This window comes from Martes martes (assembly GCF_963455335.1).
Source record: "Martes martes genome assembly, chromosome: 15".
Classification (NCBI taxonomy): Eukaryota; Metazoa; Chordata; class Mammalia; order Carnivora; family Mustelidae; genus Martes; species Martes martes.
In genome coordinates, this window is record NC_137903.1 from 49,205,320 (window position 1) to 49,227,945 (window position 22,626).

A 22,626-nucleotide genomic window follows, 5' to 3' on the forward strand; every position below is an offset into this window, starting at 1 on the left:
TACTTCCGGTGCGCGGGAAACAGGGTAGGGAAGAGCCGGGAAGGGCTTTGAGACAGGGACTGCAATTCAATCCTCGCTGGTTTGGTCGGCCACCTTAGACTACAGTTTTCCCCTTATCAATTTTAGCTGTAGATTTAAAAACAACAACAACAAAAAAAACAAAAACCAACTATTTCCAGATAATCTATGAGGTAATGAGAACGTGAGCAAGGAATTCACCCAGGACTGAAAAGAACCAGCCTCTCCTCCAACCCCCTCGTTTAACGAAGGTGTAGAAGTGGAGGCCCAAGGAGGTGCTTCTACCTGCCAAGGTTGCTCTGAGCCTGGGGCCAGAGACCTGACCGAAAGCCACCCCAAAGCGGGGGTGGAAGGCAGAGCACTGCTGGGTGACAGAGCAGAAGCATTTTGGGGAAGTGACCCATGGCAGGCAGTATCTGATGTACTTCCTCTCCCCCACACTCCACCCCCCTGGCCACCCGCCCTCTCTAGCTCTTTCCTTTTCTCTCTCATGGTAGGGTTGTGCGTCAGTTGCTGAAAGGTGGGGACATTTCCTGAGCCTTTGCAACGCTGAGAAGTTGTTGGACCCCGTTCGGAGTGCTGCGCCTGGAAAGTGCCAGCCTGGAGCGGGAGACCCCCGCTCACTCTCTCTCTGGGTCCTGGCAGCCTCCCGGGCCCCAGGCTTGTGCCTGACCATGTCCCTGGCCGAGGCCATCAGCCTCTGGAATGAAGGGGTACTGGCAGCTGACAAGAAAGACTGGAAGGGAGCCCTGGATGCCTTCACTGCCGTCCAGGACCCCCACTCCAGGATTTGCTTCAACATCGGCTGCGTGCACACCATCCTGGAAAACTTGCCTGAGGCGGAGAAGGTGAGTGGAGGCGCCTTTCCAGGGAGGCTCCTCCTTCGTGCCTTTGTCATTAGTGGTTCTCCTCCCAGGCTGCACCTTAGAAACCTCTCAGGAGCTTTCAAAGAACAAAAGCTGACCAAGCCCCATCCACAGGGGATCCTGATTGAATGGGCTTGGGGAGCGGCCTGACCAGCCCCCGGTTTTTTTCTTTTCTTCTCTGTTCCTTTCTTTCTTTCTTTCTTTCCCCCCAGGTGGTTCTGCTGGGCACTGACCGGCTGGGAACCGTGGGCCTGTGGGTTACGCTCTCCTTTCTTCTCCATCTATTCCCTTCAGATCATTCTGGAATTGTTCTTTCACACCTTTATGAAGACTCCCGTAGTTATGCTTTCCTCTACGAACTCGTGCTGTCTCCTGGATCCCCATCTTGCTGCTGCACACCTATTAGAAAACCCCACTTTGGGCTTTCCAGGAATTTCCTATGTGTGGGCTTTGCCTGCCCTAGAGAGCAAGAGGAGGCGCTTAAGAAAAATAGGTGTCCTCTCAGGTGACAATTCTCATCCGTTATAAGGGGCACTTTTTTTTAGGAGAGGCTGGCACGAATCATATCATGTTGATTAATGATGTCTGCTGAGGGCACGCTGTGGGGTGTCTCCTCAACTGTTTTTTCTCTGTCATATTCCCCATTAAGAGGTTGAGCCCTCTCAGTGATCACTGTTTAGGTGGGTCAGGGAAAGCCCGAGAGGGTTTGGAGTGTAGGAGCGGAAGATCTAGGATCAAATCCCACCTCTGCCTATTTCTGGACCTGGGGTTCTGGCAAGTCATGAAGACTTCCTGAGAGGGGCAGACATCTTGAGGATGAAGTGAGGCACCAGCTAGTAGATGCTGCGTAACTTCACCCCACTGTGTACATGTTAGCTCTTATTTTCCCCCTTGACTGCCAGTCTTTGCAAGAGGGTGTGGACGGATGACTGACTCCCCAGCGTCTTTAGAGACTCAGTTCCTCCCACAACCATCCTGGCCATGGCTGTGACCAGCCAGTGAGCAAAGACAGAAGAGAGCAGCCACTTGGAATACAATCCAAGCACACAGTCCACATCAGGCCCCAGGATGGGCAGACGGGGGCAGGCAAGGATCTCACATCTGGTGGGAAGAGGCCCGTACTCCCCACCTCCCTGCAGAGGCTGAGCGATTAGCACCCCAGATTCCGGGGGCTGCTGGAGACCGAGTACACATGGTTGGGGAGAGAGATGGGCCAAGCATGACAGCCAGTCTGGGCACAGCTATGCCATCACCTCTCTGCTTGCCCCCTGCCAGATCCCCCTACCCTGCATGAGATCTGTCCTCACGTGCTTCTGCTTCTGGTGCTCAGTCACTGTGCCTTTCTTTGATTCCCTGGGTCAGGCCTTATCCCAACATTTTGTAATGCATTCTGGTTATTATTTTAATTGCATGATATTTATTTACTAAATCAACATAATACTGTATATAACATTTTATTTTATTTTATTTTTTAAAAGATTTTATTTATTTATTTGAGAACGAGAGAGTGGGAGAGAGCATGAGAGGGAAGAAGGTCAGAGGGAGAAGCAAACTTCCCATGGAGCTGGGAGCCCGTGTGGGACTCGATCCCGGGACCCTGGGATCGTGACCCGAGCTGAAGGCAGTCGCTTAACCAAATGAGCCACCCAGGCGCCCCTGTATATAACATTTTAGTTGTTCTCCTGTTTTGTTACTTTTATCATTTTAATCTGGTCTCGAGTAATCTCTAGTAATTTCGAGTAATCTCGAAAGGCAGAGATTAACATCTCCATCTTATAGGCACACCTGACCTCTAAGTTTCTTGTCACCTTCAAGACACCTACTCTTATCGTACCCTTTCTTGCCTTTCCCTCTGGGCTCATCTCTCCTTCCATCACTGCCTGGCTCCTGGATCACATCTGGACCCTTCTTCTCTCCACAGGCCTTCACCAAAAGCATTAACCGAGACAAGCACTTGGCAGTGGCCTACTTCCAAAGAGGGATGCTCTATTACCACATGGAGAAGTAAGTGGTCCAGCGTTGCGCAAGCTGGGGAAGTTTGCAGAGAAGCCAGGACACGGTTTTGGCACTGCTAGACTTTGTGTTTGTGAAGTATCCTTCCAGCTTCTGTTGGGAAGTATGACTGACTGTCTCTGGGCAGGTTATGCAATAGGTCAGCATGAGGCAGAAGCCCTCCCCAGGGAAGGAGGGAGGGAGGGCAGCCCTGCCACCCAGTTAGCAATCAGCAAACTCATAGCGCATAGGGACCTCACGTAACCACCACAGGCCTTCCCTCCAGCCGGTGTGACCCCTCCCCGGCATTCCTGAGGGGTCATAGCTTGGGCAGTACTGGTTGGTAGTATTTTGACCATCAAGGGAACACTCATGATGGTCTTCTACTAGGAGGCAGTGAGCTGTCACACAATGAGGATTCGTGTGAAACCACATCGAGACCTTCCTTCATTCCTACCGGATGTGTTTTCAAAAGGCTGGTTTAATCCATTCAGTGAAATATCATGTAGCTACCAGAATAAGAATATAACCTATTAACATCCTGTATATAAGGATATACTAATACAGATAAATAAGTGGCATTTATATTATGTGGGAAAAAATTCATAGCAGATGTTAAATTTAAAACACAGATTTCAAAACATTGTGTACTTTTTTTTTTTTTTTCAAAACAGTATGTGTAACATGTATCCCATTTCTATTTGACAGAATGGTCTGGAAGGCCATAGGCCAAAACGTTGCCAGCAATTCTTTCTGGGTGGTGACATTATAGGGATTTCAGCCTGTCTGTATTTTCTGATGTGTTTACAGTCAGCCTGTCTGTATTTTCTGATGTGTTTACAGTCAACATGGAATTATTAGTAAAAAACCAAAGAAGTAGAGAATGGAAGTTCATCTAAATTCCCACTACTTGCCCCCAGAATACCCCAAAAAGAGACATACAAATAACAAAGGAAAAATATTCTAAGCATTGATTTAAAATGTGTTAGGGGATGGCAAACTTTCCTTTGTAGGAATTGTTCCATTAGTGGACACAAGTTCTAGGGAAGGAGAATTTGGCTCAGCCTAAGGAAGAACTTTCAAACAGTGAAAATGGTGGTGGGGGCATGGTGTGGGTGGCGTGGGGTGTGTGTGTGTGTGTGTGTGTGTGTGTGTGTGTGAGAGAGAGAGAGAGAGAGAGAGAGCAGGAGCAGCAGGTGAGGTGAGGCTTGATGGGATGGAGGGGAGATGGCAGAGAACATCAGGGGATTGGGGAGGGACAGGACTCTTGTCCTGGGCAATCTTGAATGCCTTGGATCCCAGGGTCTAGTCAGAAACAGTCTGGAAAGCTGCTGTGCTCAGCTGTTGCTAGGGGCAACCACAAGAAGCTCAGAGGACTTGCAAGATGTAGATGCGACCACCTGAAGGAGGAAGGGCAGGAGGGAAGTCTTCCCACAGGAAACCCACAGACACAGAGGCTGTCTAGGGAGAGAAAGCTGGGGACCGAGGGAAGCTATGTACAAGCATTTACCTTTTGGTGGCGTCCTGCCTCTGTCTCCCTTCTTTTTTTTTTTTTTTTAAAGATTTTATTTATTTATCTGACAGAGAGATCACAAGTAGGCAGAGAGGCAGGCAGAGAGAGAGGGGGGAAGCAGGCTCCCTGCCAAGCAGAGAGCCCGATGTGGGGCTCAATCCCAGGACGCTGGGATCATGAACTGAGCCGAAGGCAGAGGCTTACTTAACCCACTAAGCCACCCAGGCGCCCCCTCTGTCTCCCTTCTTAACCTTATTCTTCCCCGTCCACCTTCCCTCATCCTTATGTTCTCCAGATGGATGGAATACCCAGGGAGGCCAGAGCGCCAGCCCTCCAGCTGATCTTAAATCTCAAAAGACAAACTCTAAGGCCATCCTTTAATTAGCTCTAACAGCCTGTAATGAGGGGAGAGAACTGACAAAGAGGGAAGGCTCCCAGAAGAAATTTTTACACAAAAATGCCCACAAGCCCCAGAACCTACAAGGTTCAGATTTTAAGCGAAGCAGACAGATCTTCGATCTAGGAATGTGACCGAGGATTCAGTTAGTCTGTGGTTGATAATAGTTAAATCTGAGAAAAATCTACCGAGGTTCATCTTCAATTCAGCAACGGTCTACTGAGGAAATAATATAAATGAGGCACTATTCTAGACTCTGAACTGCCTCCTTTTCTTTTGCTCATCTGTACCCATTGGTGTCCCCACCTCCCAGGCTCTGCTCTTGACCTTTTCCCCTTTTATCCCAACAGCAGTGGTTGGGTTTTGGGGGGCTTTTTTTTTTCATACTTATTTATTTTAGAGAGAGAGAGTGAGCACATGTGCAAGAGCACAGGGGAGGGCAAAGCGAGAGAGGATCTCAAGCAGACCCCCCACTGAGCGCAGAGCTCGACTCAGGGCTCGATCCCAGGACCCTAAAATCATGCCCTGAGCCAAAATCAAGAGAAGAGTTGGGGGGCACCTGGATGGCTCAGTGGGTTAAGCCTCTGCCTTCAGCTCAGGTCATGATCTCAGGGTCCTGGGATCGAGCCCCGCATCGGGCTCTCTGCTCAGTGGGGAGCCTGCTTTCCCCTCTCTCTCTGCCTGCCTCTCTGCCTTCTTGTGATCTATCTCTATCTGTCTCTCTCTCTCTCTCTGTGTCAAATAAATAAATAAATCTTAAAAAAAAAAAGGATAGAGAGGAGTTGGACGCTTCACCAGTTGAGCCACCCAGGCACCCCAGAGGTGGTTGCTTAATGGCAAAATGTATGGGCTGTCTTTCCAGAAGAGCACACAAATCCTTCTATGTACAATAGCAGGGGGTTCAGTGTCCCCTAAAAATCCATACATGAACCCTAAGGGATCTCACCCTCTCCCATAGCACTGTCCCCCACCTATAGTCAGCCAGCTGCTAAATCTCTCCCTGGGATCAACCCAGAATGTCTCTTTTCCAGACTTTGTCAAGTTGACCTCTCAAGTTCTTCAATCCACCCATTTTTCTCCACCAGCACTACCCTGGTTTAGACTCTCATTTTCACCAGGACGACTGAAATCACTTCCAAACTGCTTTTCCAACCCCCAGTCTTATTCCAGAGCGATCCTCTTAAAAAAAAAAAAAAACAAATGTGGGGCACCTGGGTGGCTCAGTCGGTTGAGTGGCTACCTTCTGCTCAGGTCATGATCCCATGGTCCTGGGATGGAGCCCCGAATCGGGCTCCCTGCTTGAAGAGGGAGCCTTTCCCTCTCCTTTTGCCTGCCTTTCTGTCTACTTGGACTCTCTATGTCTCTGTCAAATTAAAAAAAAAAAATCTTTAAAAAAAAATGTGATCCGCTTAAGAACTTCCGGTGGATCCCAGTCCTACAGGATGAAGTTCCCTGGGCTGCTCCTACGTGGTCCAGCAGCTGCCTACGCGCCCACTTGTCCTCCACCAGTTTGCCCTGGCGTGGCTACCACTCTCTTCTGTGCCTTCTAAAATAGTATATGTCCAAAATTCAAAACAAACAAAAAATAGTATCTGTCCACTCTGTGACAGGTGTTGGCTTGTATATTTGTCTCCTTGACGACTCCCTTTCTTGAGAGAAGTCTTTACTTATTCACTCATATTTCTGTGTCTAATCCAGTAATTAATAAATACTTATTGAATTAATTAAACAAAAGGAAGCGAAAGGTTGCTTAAAGAGGTTTCCTTAAAGGAACTTTCAGTTTAAGGAACCTTCAAATTAAAAGGGGGAAACAGGTCACAAACGCTATGAAGTTCCACAGGACAAAATTTGGGTGCATTTCTGAGAAGCAGGTGGGGCCTGGGTGCTGACTATGACAGACTCTCACCTGTCAGATCCAGCCTTGCCCTTTGAAAGGGGAAAGGAGCTCTACGTGGTGGCGGTTCCTATTCTGGGCCTTAGGAAACTCAGGGCCAGGTTAGGAACAGCAAACCCTGTAGACAGAGCCGACCCACGGAGGCAACACAGCAGAGCCTCTCCCTGCTGTCTTTGCGGGCGGGAAAGGGCCTGAGCCCCAGCTCCGCCTTGGAGGGGTCTGACATTTTGACGTCCTCCAGCTCGCTAGAACTCTCCAGTGTCCTGTACACAGGTGCATGAGGGGCAGGATTCTGGACTGCAGGGGCCCTGGTAGGGCAGGAACAGTCAGGAACGGCGGTGGTTACTGAGAAACCTCTACAGGGAAGACTACCAAGATGGGGAGTATATACCCTCTTGGGCTCAGAGCTGGTGGAAAGCCCTTAGAGGTTGCTGGTGCACTGGTGAGCCCCTACCTGGAGGAATGGGGGCTCTGGGTCCAGGGCAGCTAAGGGGCCCGGGGTTGACGGGGGGGGGGGGGGGGAGCGTAGTTGGTAGGGACAGCGTGGGAAGAAAGTTCTCCCACCCCCGCCCCGCAGAACCTGGCGGGAAGATGCCAGCATCCTGGCCTCCTGGGGAACACTATGGGGTCCGAATGGCTGGAGGGTGGCGGGGGCTGGCTGAATGAGACTTGGGAGTCTCACACTGAGCTTATGCAGAGCCTGTACAATGGGGAGCAGAGCTGTGTGTCAAAGCCCATGCAGCTCCAGGTCGACAAGGGAGGGGGGCGCGGCAGGCAGTCAGGGCAATGCTTTAAATCCGACATTTAGCAGGGGGCCCCCACCCCCTTTTCTTAACACAAAGTGAGCACTTTGAATAATTCCCCAGCTCTTTCTCTCTACCCCACCAGGGGGTGCAGGTCTTTAGAACCTGATGGGAGGGAGAATTCTGAGTATTTTGTTGGGCTCCCTCATTACCAGGTAGTCGATGTAACTTCACAGCTACAATTCACCTGCTCAGCCAGCTGGCCCAGGGGCGGGGGGTGGGGGGTGTCACATGAGAGGGTGAATGCCGACCGCGCTCCAAGCGTGCCTCCAAGGTCCTTCAGCTGCCTCCCAGGCAAGCTGTGGAACCCTGTGGAAATTGCATCTGCGAACGGGACACCTGCGTTTCCCCCCTCCCCTCCTTCTGGGCTCTGTCCCCAGAGCCAGTCACGCAATCTCCCAGCTTAGAAAGGAGCAACAGGGATGCCTAGTCTCTCCCCTTTCTCGGCAATGTCTCTAAGAACAGGTCAATGACCTGAGGTGTTTCTTGCTCCTTAAGGAGCGTCTTGCAGGCTCTTAGCAGGTTTGACAATCAACAAGGCTGTGTGAGAGAAAGCCACTCTTCTTTCACTACTGCTAAAGCCACGACTGCAGTGTGAGTGACCCCAAAGCAACAGTGACAGAATAGGTAGCTTCTGCCCCAGCTGCCCTGGGTACGCGTTCCTTAGGATGGTTGGGTCGGCCCGTTTTTGAGCTCGTGATTCCAGCGGCTGCGACCGTGGAGTTTTATCTCCAGATAACTCTTAATTCACTGTAGAGTGTTATGCATGTAATAAATGATTGGCATATGAATGTCATTGCCAGAATTTTAGAGCTAAACTAATAATAATAATAATAAAAGTAAATTATTATGTGTGCTAAGCATTCCCAGGGTTGCTCAGGGCTAATAATAGAGTCTACATGGGGTGCCTGGGTGGCTCAGTGGGTTAAAGCCTCTGCCTTCGGCTCAGGTCATGATCCCAGGGTCCTGCGATCGAGCCCGCATAGGGTTCTCTGCTCAGCAAGGAGCCTGCTTCCCCCTCTCTCTCTGCCTGCCTCTCTGCCTACTTGTGATCTCTGTCAAATAAATAAATAAATAAAATCTTAAAAAAAAAAAAAATAGAGTGTACAGCTGCCCAGGCAGCTGGGGACAAGCTGCCCAGGTCCTGAGCTCCTGGATGTGTCATCTTTGTTCCTATAGCCCTGGGAGGCACGTGTGACCATTTACTCTCTAACTGTAAAGACGAGGAAACAGGCTCAGACAAATTCAGTAACTTCCTCTCTGGCACCAGATTGTATGTGGCAAAGCTAGGACGCAGGTCCAAGGGGTTTTGGATCTGGGACCACATACTAGCGACGGCCTCCTATTACAGGCTCCTCGAATGCAATACACTCCTTGTACGGGATACACTCATGTTACCGACATGGAACCTGAGGCCAGGGAAGTGCTCTGCCGGGGTCTCCAGGTTAAGAGCAGAGCTGGTGGATCTGGTCCCCTTCTCTCAGCGCCTGTCCTAGGGTGCAGCAACGCATCACCAGCCCATGTCCGAATTCCAGGCACCTTTGTTTCCGCTGCCCAGGTGGAACCACGACCAGGCAGCGACCTTTTTCCTACAGGGCCAGTGAGCTGAGGAGGTGGGGGCAGCTTGATTTTCATGTCTCCCACCCTCTGCAGTCCGGTTGCAGCTTCCTCTTACCAGGGCCTCTGCGGAGGTCAAAGGCAAGCCTGGGAGACCTAGTCCAGGTCCTGCCCACATCCCGGTGGGCATTATTGATGTGATCAGCCCCACTGTCTGTCACAAAGCCAGCGACGACAGCCCTGTATACCTTGAGCCAGCCAGCACAATGGCAATCCAACAAAGCAAACGGCCAGTGCCAAGAGCAGTGTTAGAAACGCCATCTGGCTTAATTGGTGGTTTCTTTCTTCTGTTTTCCAAAGTGTGTGGAGAGGGAGGAGGCTAAGAAAGCCATGAAACCAAGAGCTGAGTTGGACTCAAAAGAAGCCGGAGGAGAAGGCTCTGGGAAGGAGGGCGATGTCGTTGGCTCTGGAAGGAGTCTCCGAGCTGGGTCAAGCTAGCCTGGCCTGGCATTGCTGGGGGTGGGGGGGTGGGGGGGGTGGGGAGGGACGGAGGGGTTGGGGGGTGGGTATGAGGAGTGAGCAGGGCTCCAGATCGCTGCATGGGGCCTTGAGGCCAGCAGGTACTGGTGCTGCTGGGAGAGGACGAGGGCTCTGCTGGGAAGTGAAGTCAGAAAGGTAGGACTTGGATCCTATCCACAGAGAAGAAAGTATCCGTGATGGCCTGAATCTGGGGGGATCCCCAGGGGTGCTGGGATGCACACTGCCCCGAGGTGCCACACACACGGAGTACTGTGGAATACTGGGGCTCAGCCTTGGCAAGGAGCTGGAGCAGGCCAAAAGGGATTGGAAAGGCTTCTTGTCCCAGTGAGACAGGCCAGGGAAGGGAAGCCAGTGCATGTTCTATCCTGCATTTGCTCCTCTCTGCCCTGGGCCGTGGTCTCATCTCCCTCTGTCCCGCAGATATGACGCAGCTATTAAAGACCTTAAAGAGGCCTTGACTCAGCTTCGAGGGAACCAGCTGATAGACTACAAGATCCTGGGGCTCCAGTTCAAGCTATTTGCCTGTGAGGTAAGGAGGAAGGGCCCAGCCTGGGCAGGAGTACAGAGAGGCTGAGGGGACAGCTGACAATTCAGATGCCCAGCGATCTGCTGAAACCTCTAGGAGCTTGGAGAAGGCTTTTGGGCCTCAGGACTCAGAGTTCCCCTTAAGAAAAGACTCAGATCAGTAACTACAGGCTCACCCCGGAGTCTCCAGTTACTGAGGGCATGCAGTATATTAACATAAGGCTCAAAGGACCCTGCGGAAAGGAGCTTGCTGGGTTCTCTGAAGGGAGGGGGTCCGCCTGTGCTGGCCTGTGAAAGTGTTCATAACAGTTTGCATAATTCCAGCTGACAAGCTATTTGCTCAGCATTATACCGACACATCCAAAATCCTGGGTTCACTATCCATGCCATAACCCTCCTGAGCTCCTGAGTTCCAGACCACGCTCTTTGCTATTCATGGCTCTGGCTTTGTGTGCTTGGTTGATCCCCAGAGAAAGAGCAAGGATGATTTGGCACAAATCTGTCCTCCCCAGCTCACAGAACAACTCAAAGCACACATTTAGGGAAGGTTTCCATAGAAGGATAACTGACTTTCTCTATTACCAAAAGGGAGAGACATGACCAGCTCTGACTTCACAGGCTCGCGTGCTTTTTCCAACCAACCCCCCCCCATCTCCCCTCCTAAACTCCAAATATACACCGAAAAGGCCTGCAAATATCATAGATCTTTATTTAGAAGAATCGCTGATAAAAAAAAATCCCCTTGCTTTAGTTTCTCAGGCAGGAGAAAGCCAAGCGTTCCCAGGGTTGCTCAGGGCTAATAATAGAGTCCACAGCTGCCCAGGCCCCTGGGGACAAGTGCCCCCATCCAGTCCGGCAGCTGCGGGCTTGCCACTCACTTCACTTCTCACCGGCTAGAGAAATGAGGCTTTGGGAATTTCAGGGGATTGGTTGGCATTTGGCCAACCTTCTAGAGAGAGGTTTCTCGACCGTGCCACCACTACTGATTTGCTGGACCAGATAAATTTTTATTGTAGGGGACTGTTCTGTGCACCCATCAGATGCCTCTAGCCCCTCCCCTACCCCTCCACATGACAACCTAAAATATCTCCAGACATTGCCAGTCACCCCCACCCCCGCAGTGAGAACCACTTATACAGACTAAAGGGTTGGGGGACCGATTAGTTGTAGAAAAAGGATCATAAAACAGGGGCATCCAAGCAGAATCCCATGGGAGAAATGCTCCCCTGGTGTTCGAGTTGAACTGACCTGGGGTCGGGAAATACTGGTTTTACAGTCCCCTCTGCAGGTGAAGCTGGAGTTTCCATGGTCTCCCCATGAGCCCCTCAGTCATTTTCGTATCTATAATGCCACCCCTCTCTTCTCACCAGGGTCTGACCCTTGTTTCTGAGAAATCACACCATCCTTTTTGAAGACCTTTAGGCTTTTCCAGTCATGGAGTCACAAAAGCCTGTTGTGGTAGAAGGTCTTAAGAGAAGGGAGCAGAGAACCCAATAGGAATGTTTAAGGACCTGAGTTCTCCTTCCTGTGCTCATGGCCAGGCTGGGCCGCACCAGCCAAACATGCCCGCAGAAGGCGATAGCTCACTGAGGCCCAGAAATAGCCTGGGAAGGGAATCCAGACCTCTAGTTCTGGGCTTGCTCCCGGTGCCATCACCCAGCACCAGTCACTAACTCACTCCGTGGAAACATAGTCCCACCACATGTCTGTACTTGCCTTGATAAACCGTTCTTTTTGTCTGGCTGGGGCCCTGAACCAAATTGTTGATGTAGGTGGCAGACTGTCACAACAGAGGAGAAGTGCATCGGTTATCCGTTGTTGAATACCAGATTACTCTAAAATGCAGTCGCTTAAAATAATACCATTTATATCTCACATTTTCTTGGGTCAGAAATCCAAAAGTGGCTTAGCTGGGGGCTTCTAGCTCACAGGCTCTCAAGGGCTGGCCGTCAAGATGTCGACCGGGGCTGCCATCCTCTGAAAGCTTGTCTGGGGCCGGGGGAGGGTCTACTTCTACGATGATTTACGGGTCTGGCAAGGTAGTGTTACTTGTTGGCAGGAGGCCTCCATTCTTTGCCACCTGAAGTTCTCCATAACACTGTCTGAGTCTTGCCAGGACGTGGCAGCTGGCTTCCCCAGAGAGCGTAATGATCCAAGAGAAAGTAATACTGAAGGCCAATGTCTCTTATAACTCAGCCTCAAATGCCGCACCCCCTCATTTCCATAATATCCTATTGGCTGTCCACGTCAGCTCCATTGGATGTGGGAGGGAACAGGAGGGTGAGGACCAAGAAGTGAGAATCCTTGGGAGTCATCTCGGAAGCTACCACAACAGCAAAGACTTTGGAATCAGGCAGATGGTGATCTAATCCCAGGCAAACACTTAGCAGTTGTGTGATCCTAGGTGAGTGACATGTCATTTTTGAGCCTCAGGCTCCTCACCATCTGTAAAGAAGGGCTGAGTGCTTACCTCATACACACATTAATAACCCCGTGGATTTTATAATGCCAGGCAGCTCCACAGACAAGGTGGCAGCTCCCAGAAGCTCACGGTCACATGTAGTGTAAGGTGGTAAGGTCAGGACAAGAGAATTGCAGTGGAAACACTATGCAAGCACATAAGCAACACTTCTGCTCACCTGGTGGTGTTAGAGATCATGCAGATAAAGTGGCCCGTATTAGGCGGTCTGTGGGCGGCCTCAGTGAGGACGAGGATGAGGGTGACAAGGCGAGCGGCAGCGACACTGCCTCCGAAGGCAGCACTGATTTCCAGGAGAGCACCGTCCTTCATAATTTAAGCCTTTTGATTATAAACAGCAGGTGTCCCCAGATGGCATCAGTCTGCAAAACTCAGCCCTGTCGCCTTCCCCAAAACCACGTAGGCAACACTAGCGGGACAAAGGCCCTTCTCTGCTCAGCCGCCCAGCAAGGCCCAACATGGTACAGCAAACAACAGTCGTGGTAGTAGTAAATACATGTTGAATCCGCGCCCTGTGCCAGCAACCCCAACTTGGTGCTTGATACGAATTATTTCATTTATTTCTCAGAACAGTCTGGAAGCAGGCAATGTTACCGCCACCATTTGAGAGTGAAGCCGAGGCCACCTATTAGACACAGCCCTGGGGTCCCTGTGCCCTTCACCCGTCCCCTGCAAGCCTCCATGGGGGAGAGAAGGCCAACCACTCCCTTCCCCACTAGGCCTCAGTTGACCAACTCTGTCTCTTCTCTGAGGCTCCAGAGAACCAACCCCATTGACCCGGGGCAGCAGGCTGTGACTCCTGGTTACACCTGAGAAAACCTCGCAGCAGCTCCTGGCTGTTCAGCTCATGGTCCGCTCATGGTCCGCTCATGGGGCGCTGGGGGACTCCACTGCACTCTCGTGAGAAAGAAGGAGAGTTAGCCCTCTTTGTTAGCTGTCCTCCTGACCCTCTTCCGCTCTCTGTTGCCTTCCCATCTTTGCTCAAGAACCTTCTCACTTCACTTAGTCCTTTTTTATCTTGCCGATGCATCCAAAAGATTATTGGATTCTCTGTGTAAGTTGTAAGGCGTAGTGATAGATTGGACGCTCATGATCCTACCACCCAACCCGAGACCTGGGAAATCATGATTCTCCGCGACCGTGCTGTTCTTGCGTGTCCCCGGGGAAGCGCTGGTCTGGGTTTGTGCCGGGTCTCTTTCTGGCTTCACTGCCCTTTTGCCCGCAGAGTTTCCTCCTACCCCTGAAACCGTACCACAGTCCTGTTACTCGTTACCATGCCCCAGGCGGGGTTCTGCAGCTGCTGGTGCAGGATGATACGTCTGGAGCCCTCTCTGTCCCTACCCTTCACCTGTCCAGTCTTCTGGCCTGGGCTCGGTGGCACCAACACAAGGTTTTTGTCCCCTCCTGATCTGTTTGGTTGTTGAAAGAATAACGCACTTGGTGTTGGATTTATGCACCATGTGACGTTTTCTTAACACTGTCCTAGTGCTGGACATAACCTGGTAGCAAGATTGATGGTGTTATATTAGAGATATTCCCGGGAAAGCTGAGGAAGGGAGGGATGTCAGCAGGCAACGTTCCAGGAGCAGACAGGCGAGCTCTCCCCTGCTGCCTCGATCTGGAGCCGCCTCAAGTTCTGTGTTGCGGCCTGTGCTTTTCTAGGTGTTATATAATGTTGCTCTCACGCACGCCAAGAAGGAGGAGTGGAAGCAGGCAGAAGAACATTTAGCTTTGGCTATGAGCATGAAGTCTGAGCAGAGGCATACTAAAATCGACAAAGCCATGGAATGTGTTTGGGTAAGTGTACCGATGACACGGGGTGGCTGGAGGGTTCCCACTAGAGTTCTCTTTGTTCTGGCAGACACGCGGGCTGAGAAGCCATGGACGTGGTGCTTGTACTCTCTCTGAGCTCTGGGTAACACCGATCCCGGGATGGGGTCCCATGTTTTGGATCGTGAATCTGGCAGTGCTGAGTCCAGGGGACTCTGTGGTAGCGCTGGGCTGGGGGGAACAGGGAACACGAGGCTGGATCCCAGCACAGGGGCAGAGGCCGTGCCTGCTTGCCCACCCCTGAGTCCTCGCTGGCAGCCCCAGGATGGCCATGTCATGGGCCTTGTGTGGACCTGGCCACCTCATGGTTGCAATGCCACCTGTGTTGAGTCTGTGGAGTGGGGGAGGGGCAGCCCCCCCTTCCTTCCCCGGGGAATAACACGGACAAATGTCCATACAGCCTCTCAGGACAAAGCGATATTGAAACCAACTGTTCTCACCTTTGACATTCAGAAATTATCACAAATGCAGGCTTTACACATGTAGAAAAGCTGCTTTTGTGAGGTTATCTTGGTGAACCTTTGCATCCATTGAATGAGGGAGGCAGGACAAGCATCATGAGCCCCGTTTCGCAGGTGAGAAAACACTGTGCTCTCTGTGTTCTAGAAACAGAAGCTGTATGAGCCCGTGGTGATCCCTGTGGGCAGGCTGTTTCGACCCAATGAGAGGCAAGTGGCTCAGCTGGCCAAGAAGGATTACCTAGGCAAGGCGACAGTAAGTGACTCCCTCAGTTTCCCTGGAGGCTCCTATGGTGTGGGCCCTGTGAGGACCAGGGTGAGGACAGACTCTGGGGAGGAGGGTACCCACCCCCCCATGATGCTTCCCTGGGACGGCAGCCAGAGACTGTTGGCAGTGTGGGGCTCTCACTGAAAGGTGGGCAAACGCTTCTAGCTTTTCATCTCTGGCTCCTCTCATTCCTCCCTTCCTGCCTGACCCGGGGAGAGAGCCTTGGGGAGCCACGGGGTTAGTCACCTTAGTCACCGGTAGCTGAGTCTGGGGGACTGGGCCAGGGCGGAGAACAGGGAGAAAGCGGAGCTACAGGCACTCAGTAAATGGAGAGAAAGCATGTGAGAGAAACGGACAAACACAGCATTCTCCCGGCTCAATGGTCTTCCTAGCCCCCCTTCCGCAGCCCTCTGAGGAGGCGCCTTTATAAACTGGACTCCTTTAAATCCAGGTCTTAAATCCTCCCAGGGGTGATTCAGAGCCGGCCCGCGGCCCTTTTCCATAACTGCACTTGACTTTGACGTATCCTTAGGGCTAGTGGGCTCCCCCTGACTGGGCAGCTGGTTTTCGAGGAGCTGCAGAGTTCAGGAGCACCTGGGTCGGTGGAAACACCCCAAAGCCTGTCCGTGGATGAGTGGATAAACGTGTGAGGCAGCCATGTAGCCGGATGGCCATAAGAAGCAGTGAAGTACGGGGCACCAGGGTGGCTCATTCTGTTAAACATCCGACTCTTGACTTCAGCTCAGGTCCTGATCTCAGGGTTGTAGGATTGAGCCCCGTGCCGGGCTCTGCACTGGGCGTGGAGATGGAGCCTGCTTGGGATTCTCCCTTTCCCTCTCCCCCTCTGCCCCTCCCCACATCTGTCTCCCTCTTAAAAAGAAAAAAAAAGGAATAAAGTGCTGATGCAAGTAATAGCATGGGTGAACCTTAAAGACGTCATGCTAGGTGAAAGAAGCCAGACATGAAAGCCACATGCTACACAATCCCTTTTACATGAACTATCTAGAATGGGTAAATGCACACAAATAGGAAGCAAATTGGTGAATGGTGGGTGCTGGGAGGAGAGGGTGTGGCATGTCTTTTTGCGGGTGAGGAACTAGATAGAGGCACAGGATTGTGAACGTCCTCAATGTTACTGCATTGTTCACTTTAAAATGGTTAATTTTATATTATGTGAATTTCACCTCAATTTAAAAAAAGGACAGAGAGAGAGAGAGGAGAGAGCCTGCTGGGTTAGCAGGGCTGGGCAGGTACTAGTTTCTTGAGTTGCTGGAACTTGTAACCCAGAGGGTCAGCAATCCATGCCTTAGCCCCTGTCTGCCTCTGGGGACGGGCTCCTGTGAGCACAGACCCAGGGTGTGAGAAAGGAGGGAATCTTGGGGAAAGCCAGGCAACGTGGGAGATCAGTGCTGCGGAGCCTCATGCACTCCTCTCTCGGCTTCAGGTGGTGGCGTCTGTGGTGGATCAAGACAGTTTCTCGGGGTTTGCCCCCCTGCAGCCACAGGTGAGGCGGTCCCATCCTCCTCCCCAGACCCAGGTCTCCAGAGCTCTCTGGAAACAGCCAGCTGGGGACAGTGTTTGTGCAGAGCTGCCTCATTAGAAGGGCTCGGTCAGCTGACCTCTCGGTGTTGCCGGTGGTGTCTGCTGGCCATTGTGGGTCACAGGTTCTACGAGTCTTGGGAGAATAAGGCAGTCTTAGGCTTAACCTCAAGTTCCCAGAAACCAACCCTCCTGCTTCCCCCAAAATGCCCGTCATCACGCCTCTGCTGCCGAAGAGGGCTTCTGTTGACCATCTCTCCCGAAGCCTGGACTAGGCTCGCAGGAAATGGGAACACAGCAATGGCAGGCTCTTTGATGAGGCCTCTTCTCAGACACAGCGGCGTGTAGGGGCCTCCATGGCGCCTGCCCTTGTGTGGGGGATCCTCTTGGGAACATGATGGGTGCCCCCAGTAAGCCATTGCTCTGCCCGGTCCGGGCTCAGAGATGCTTCCAAGCAGACTGGGTGACAATAGGTCTAGAAACGTGAAGGCCTTTCCCTCCTTGTGAGGGAAAGAAGGTAAAACAGGCTGAGGAAAATCTAACTGCCCTTGCAATTAGGGGAGGGGCTTCTGAGTGGGGCACCTCCCCCTCCAGGCTGCACACACCTGGTCACTCCCGACAACAATGCCCACAGCCTCCCAGGGGCAGAGTGACGGCCGCTAGCCCAGAATGGGACCAACACCGGGGCTCTGGAGGGTGAGATGAGCCAAGGAGGATGGGTAGATTCAGGATCCTTTGATTCGTGTCTTGACAATGAAGCTGAAGAAAACCCTTGTGGAGGATCCCCGGGGCCGCAGAACAGCCAGAGACTCCAGAAGGCTGAAGAAGCCCCGATCAGTGGACTCCGCGATATCTGGTGTAGAGCAGGGAGCACACTGAAAGGAGATTTCTGCCTGGTCAGGGGACGTTGAGTGGTTTTTAAATACCCACAAGTGTCACATGATACAGCAGACATTAATTATAGAACAGAGCTTTTGGAAACTGTCCTAGGAAAGGGACAGCGCTCAAGGTCAAAAGCGCCCTTGTGATGCCATGTTGCTCTGTGATGGCGAAAATTCTCCAGAAACCAGGACTGGCTTAAGACGAATTGCTCCGCTAGGGACACCTAGACCCGGGGAGCTGGTGGGAGGGGTTATTTTCCAGTGTGCAGTCAAGGTCCATGGTGCCCTCTCCCTCGAGAGTGTTCCCATGGAGCTTGAAATGCATTGTTTGGTTTTTGGGTTTGGGAGAAGGCTCAAATTACCATTAACGGTCTGTTCTCTCCCCTACTCCTTCCCTTCATTTCTCCTGAATGTTCACTAGGCCGCTGAACCTCCACCCAGACCCAAAACCCCAGAGATCTTCAGGTAAGTTCGGTTTAGAGCAGGATGCAGAATATCCGAGCTCCAAGCCTGAATTCTGGCAATCAAGGGGGAGAAGAAGATGAAGCGGGGGTCAGGGGCTGAGTCCTGGGGAGTGTAACCTCGTGTGTGGGCTCTCCCTGTTTTCAAGGTTAGAATGGAGTGATGTAGGGGGGATGGGAGCCTTGACTCTGGTAGGATTGACCACAGGGGTCCCCAGGTCCCTGTGCACAGCCACCCACACATGGGGGTACCTGCTGGAGGGCAGCATGTGTCTGTGGAACAGAGCCCCCCTGAGCAGAGGCTGGAGCACAGTTTTGTCCTGACTGTAGGCACTTCAAAAAAGGGGGAGGCCAGAGCTTTCTGGAGTTGGGTGAGCGAAGAGGGAAGCTAGAAGGTGTGTCCTTTCCCGAGTGGGTGTTTTTCACTCCCTCTGGACACGTGGTCTCTGGAGAAGTAAGAGGAACAACTCAGGCAAAAGAAGCTGTTCTTCTGTAAGACGAGAAGCCAAGAAAGACACAACTTACAGCTTTCTTAAGAATTTCTTCTAGCAAAGAAGCAAGCCCAGATCCCCCCGCCCCATAAAGAGGGTTTTTTTTTGTTTTTTTTTTTAAATAAAGCACCACAGCAACTATAAAAATGAGGGGGCCGATGAGCTCATTGCTAGCTCTGCCTGCTGGAGGAGTCTGTCTCCCCCACGCAGACAGCCTGTTGTTTGGAAACAGATAGCAGGGCTGAGGGGAAGGGGACGGAGCGGAGGTGAGAGGGAGCCCCTGGCCAGAGCAGGGGCCAGCCCCACACTCACACGTTCCAAGGAGGCACAAACTGTACAGCCAAAGCCTCCAAGGGCAAAGGATGTCTTGAAGAAACAGTAAAAGGACAATGACATTGCCTAGTGCACAGCTGGCTGGCCTCAGGCCCCCCTTCCACATCCGGCCACTCCCCACAGCCGGCCTCATGCTCTGCACCCCCTTGCCCCCCCACCACGTGCCCGTCGGCTGGCGGGGCCTCCAGGTGACTTGGCCCCCCTACCCCCTTTCTCAGCCAGCTGCCTCTCCCCCGCCCTCCACCGCGTGTGTTCATCTTGCCCCACAAGCCCGATCCACCCCAGCCCAGACTGGAGAGCTGGCCCAGCACAGCCAGGAAGCTGCCTCCTCAGAGGGGAAGGGACGGCGAGGAGGGCATGGCCTGGGGGTCTCGTGTTTTGTCTTTCATTCTCATCCCGCTACCTATGTGGTTATGGAGGGTGTTCACGGGCACTTTCCTGCCTGGTCCCGGTTAGGTCCCAGGGGCAGCTCAATGTTGAGATAGAGGGTGTCTGGAGCACATGTCCCGGCCCCAAGGCCACTGTCGTGCGTGCCATGGTGACATGCGCAAGACGCAGTCCAGGCTGGACAGAGGACGGATTCTCGCGTCCGTCCCCCGCAGGGCTCTGGAAGGGGAAGCTCACCGGGTGCTGTTTGGGTTTGTGCCCGAGACGTCAGAGGAGCTGCAGGTCATGCCGGGGAACATCGTCTTCGTCCTGAAGAAGGGCAACGACAACTGGGCGACGGTCATATTCAACGGGCAGGTATTCAGAGGACCAGGGGTGGGTGTGTCGGCCACGGGGTTCTGGCAGCAAACGGCGGCACGTTCTGGCGAGCAGCATCTGCCGCCTCGTTCGCGGCCTGGCTACCCGCCTTCGTCTGCACCCCCATCGCTCCCCCACGTCCCTGGGCCGTTTGGTGGTCCGGGTCCGGTGGGGACTGAGGAGCCAACTTGTTCTCCCCTTTCCGATTCCGCGATCCTGCCACAGAAGGGGCTCGTTCCGTGCAACTACCTGGAACCTGTCGAGCTGCGGATCCCCGGTCAGCAGCAGCCCCAGGTAACGACGTGCGTTGCAAGGCTGGGCCCCTTCCCGCCACAGCCTCCCTGGAGGGGGGCAGGGCTGTGTGGGAGAGGCGCTGGGAAGGTCCTTCCACTCCCTAGTCCTAACTCCAGCCGCCCAGAGTGGAACCTGGGGAGCAAGGAAAGCCCCCAGATGTGCTGAGGGAGGCGTCTGAGGGACCTGCTGGGCCCACCCCACCTCTCGGATTCCTCCCGGTCAGGGGTGACTTGGGATCCAAAGCCTGTAGTACAGGAAGGTTAGGTCTTCCCGGAAATGTCCTCCTCACCTAGAAGAACCGTCAGTGTGTTGTAACAAAGAGAAGTCCGTTAGAGCACGGAGACGGAGTAGGCCTTGCCTGCCCCGGCTCCTTCCTGCCTGCTTGAAGGCCTGCCCTTCTGCCGGTGGTCTTCATTGGACCTGAAGTGCCGTGTGGATGACCGACGGCGTCTGACGTGTCTCTCCGGACACTGTGCAACCAGCTGTCCTCTGTGCGCTTGGCCCTCCCCTGTCCGAGTTACTGTACTCAGATAACTTGAAGTGTTTTAAATACCGTACCGATGAGGGGTGGACTTTTTCCTTTGAATGGGGCAGGATGTGGAGCGAGAGGGGAGCTGAGACAAGACTCAGGTCCTCCCTCATCTCCAGCAGACTTCCATTGCGGCTGGAAGGGGCAGGCAGCAAGGGCCTTTTAGGTGGGGCTTAAGGTTCTTGTTTCTACTGTGATTTCTTCCCACCGGGTCAACCCTGCCTCCTCTCTAACCAGCACTTTCCTTAGTCTCCCCCGAATGTCACCACTGCTCCAACTTTTAGGAAGCCGTTTGCCTTTCCTTGCCCCACCCCCCTCAAACTCCTACCTAAGAACTTGGTCTGAATGAAGGCTCTCACCATCTCTGTCTCCTCCAGGAGGAAGCCTCCCCAGAGTCTGATATCCCAGCTCCTCCCAGTTCCAGCGCTCCTGGAAGACCCCACTTACCACCCGGTTGGTGTCCCTGGAAAACACCCTTGGCCTGGGTACAGGAATGCTCCCGGCTGCTTCCTCACAGAGCACTGCTCTCCCAGCCTTCTAGGACATTCTGGTTTCTTCTTCTCCTCCCAGCATGCCGCTCAGCTTATGAACCCACAGCCCCAGGGCCCCTCTCTCCTGTACCACCCACCCACCCAAAACTTAGGAAACTGATGCCCTTTCCCCCTACCTACTCCAGAACACCCACAGGGAGCAGGTAAATGTAGCTGGTTTCTGGGGGGCAGTGAGTGTCTTGACTTAAGTAGTCACCAGACCCCTCCATCATGAGGTACAGAAACCATGTCCCAGAAAGGTTGAAGTCAGCGCACATGTTTACCTCAGAGGGGGATGGAGTGGCTCTTTTCAAAAGTCCAAGGAGCTCTATCTGGAAAAAAAACTGCTCTGCAGAGCCCCAAGGGATAGACCACGAACCAAGGGCCAATGAGAAAAGGACATTCTCCTGATGTTTGGAGAGGGTGGCCTTGGGAAGTAAGGGGATTTTGGTTAGGAATGCCGTTTAAGCTGATTCTGGATAAGTGCTCGATAGAGATGCATTCAAGAGGTGGTTTGTCCAAATCCTAGATCCATGATAGTTAGGCACCCCCAGATCACCAGAACCCCTTGGGATGCTCCCCATACCTCCATATTTATTTTGAAAACTGTCGAACCTACAGATTGAAAGTTGAAAGTGTAGTACAATAAACTCCAGGATACCTCTCACCTAAATTCACCAACTGTGAACATTTTGTATCATGTCCTTGCCCAGCTCCCCTCCCCACCCCCAGGCACTTGAAAGGAAGTCACAGACTCATGGCCTTCGCCCTGCACTTGAGTATTATTTCCTATCCTCCTGCATAACCACAATTGTTACATCTAGGACATTGAACATTATTATAATATCATAGAGTGTGTATCTTATATTCACATTTCTCCAATGAACCCTCAAAACATCCTTGATAGCTTTTTTTGTTTTGTTTCGTTTTTACCTTTTCTCTTTAGGGGCCCATTAAGGATTCCATATTAACCTAGGAAAATGTTATGAATATAGATTCCTAGACATTTGATTCTGATTCTTCAGGATTGGAATTGGGCTTCAGAATCTGTGTTTCTAGAAAAAAAAAAAAAACAAACCTTCCAAGTGACTCTAATGATTAGCTGAGTATGAGATCAATGGTCTCTTTTTCCATTGTGCACCCTCTACAGTGATTATCTTTATGCAGACTTCTCATATAAATTATGTGCATATGGTCATAGTAATATACATATTAGAAACATGCAGAAAAATAGAGGACAAGGGGGAAATGAGTGGTTCTAACGTTGCTGCTGTGGCCCCTGGTTCTTCTTGCACTCCCTGCTTTCATTGCTCAGCGCCCACTGGTGTAACTGGACTTTGGGGTTCCTGCTCACCCCATGCACTGCTGGGGTGGAACGGTCCTTTGATACTTGCCTGTATGCTCCCCAGAGGCAGGGACTGGGTTCCTCTGCGTGTTTGTGCTTTGCCTTGCACATTTCCCCCAAGTGTGATTTTCCCTACAGTTTAAGGTTAAGAATCACCCCAGAGATTTAAAGGTAAGAAGTTGGGTGTCCTATTCTAAAAGGTTTCATTCTGTGGAAGGCAGGGGCTAGCCGGGAGTGTTTATTCAACATCTTCTTTTGTTTTACTTCCTACCTTCTCCATTTAGGTCCAAAAGGAAAAGAGCCCAAGGTAAGCTTTTTCCTTGTACTATTTCAAGTGGA

The 22,626-nt window shown here is 52.1% G+C and overlaps 1 protein-coding gene across 1 annotated transcript in view; it reads left to right on the forward strand.

Moving 5' to 3' along the window:
* Positions 1-483: 483 nt before the first annotated feature.
* Positions 484-22,626, forward strand: part of NCF2 (neutrophil cytosolic factor 2) — a 31,040-nt gene continuing 8,897 nt past the window's right edge. The window contains exons 1-11 of the mRNA XM_080825007.1: positions 484-866; positions 2,806-2,888; positions 10,001-10,109; positions 14,247-14,381; positions 15,021-15,128; positions 16,585-16,644; positions 17,982-18,025; positions 19,448-19,589; positions 19,815-19,883; positions 20,790-20,865; positions 22,572-22,594. Coding sequence (XP_080681133.1) covers positions 693-866; positions 2,806-2,888; positions 10,001-10,109; positions 14,247-14,381; positions 15,021-15,128; positions 16,585-16,644; positions 17,982-18,025; positions 19,448-19,589; positions 19,815-19,883; positions 20,790-20,865; positions 22,572-22,594 — 1,023 coding nt within the window. The 5' untranslated portion in view covers positions 484-692. The remainder of the gene's footprint in view (positions 867-2,805; positions 2,889-10,000; positions 10,110-14,246; positions 14,382-15,020; positions 15,129-16,584; positions 16,645-17,981; positions 18,026-19,447; positions 19,590-19,814; positions 19,884-20,789; positions 20,866-22,571; positions 22,595-22,626) is intronic.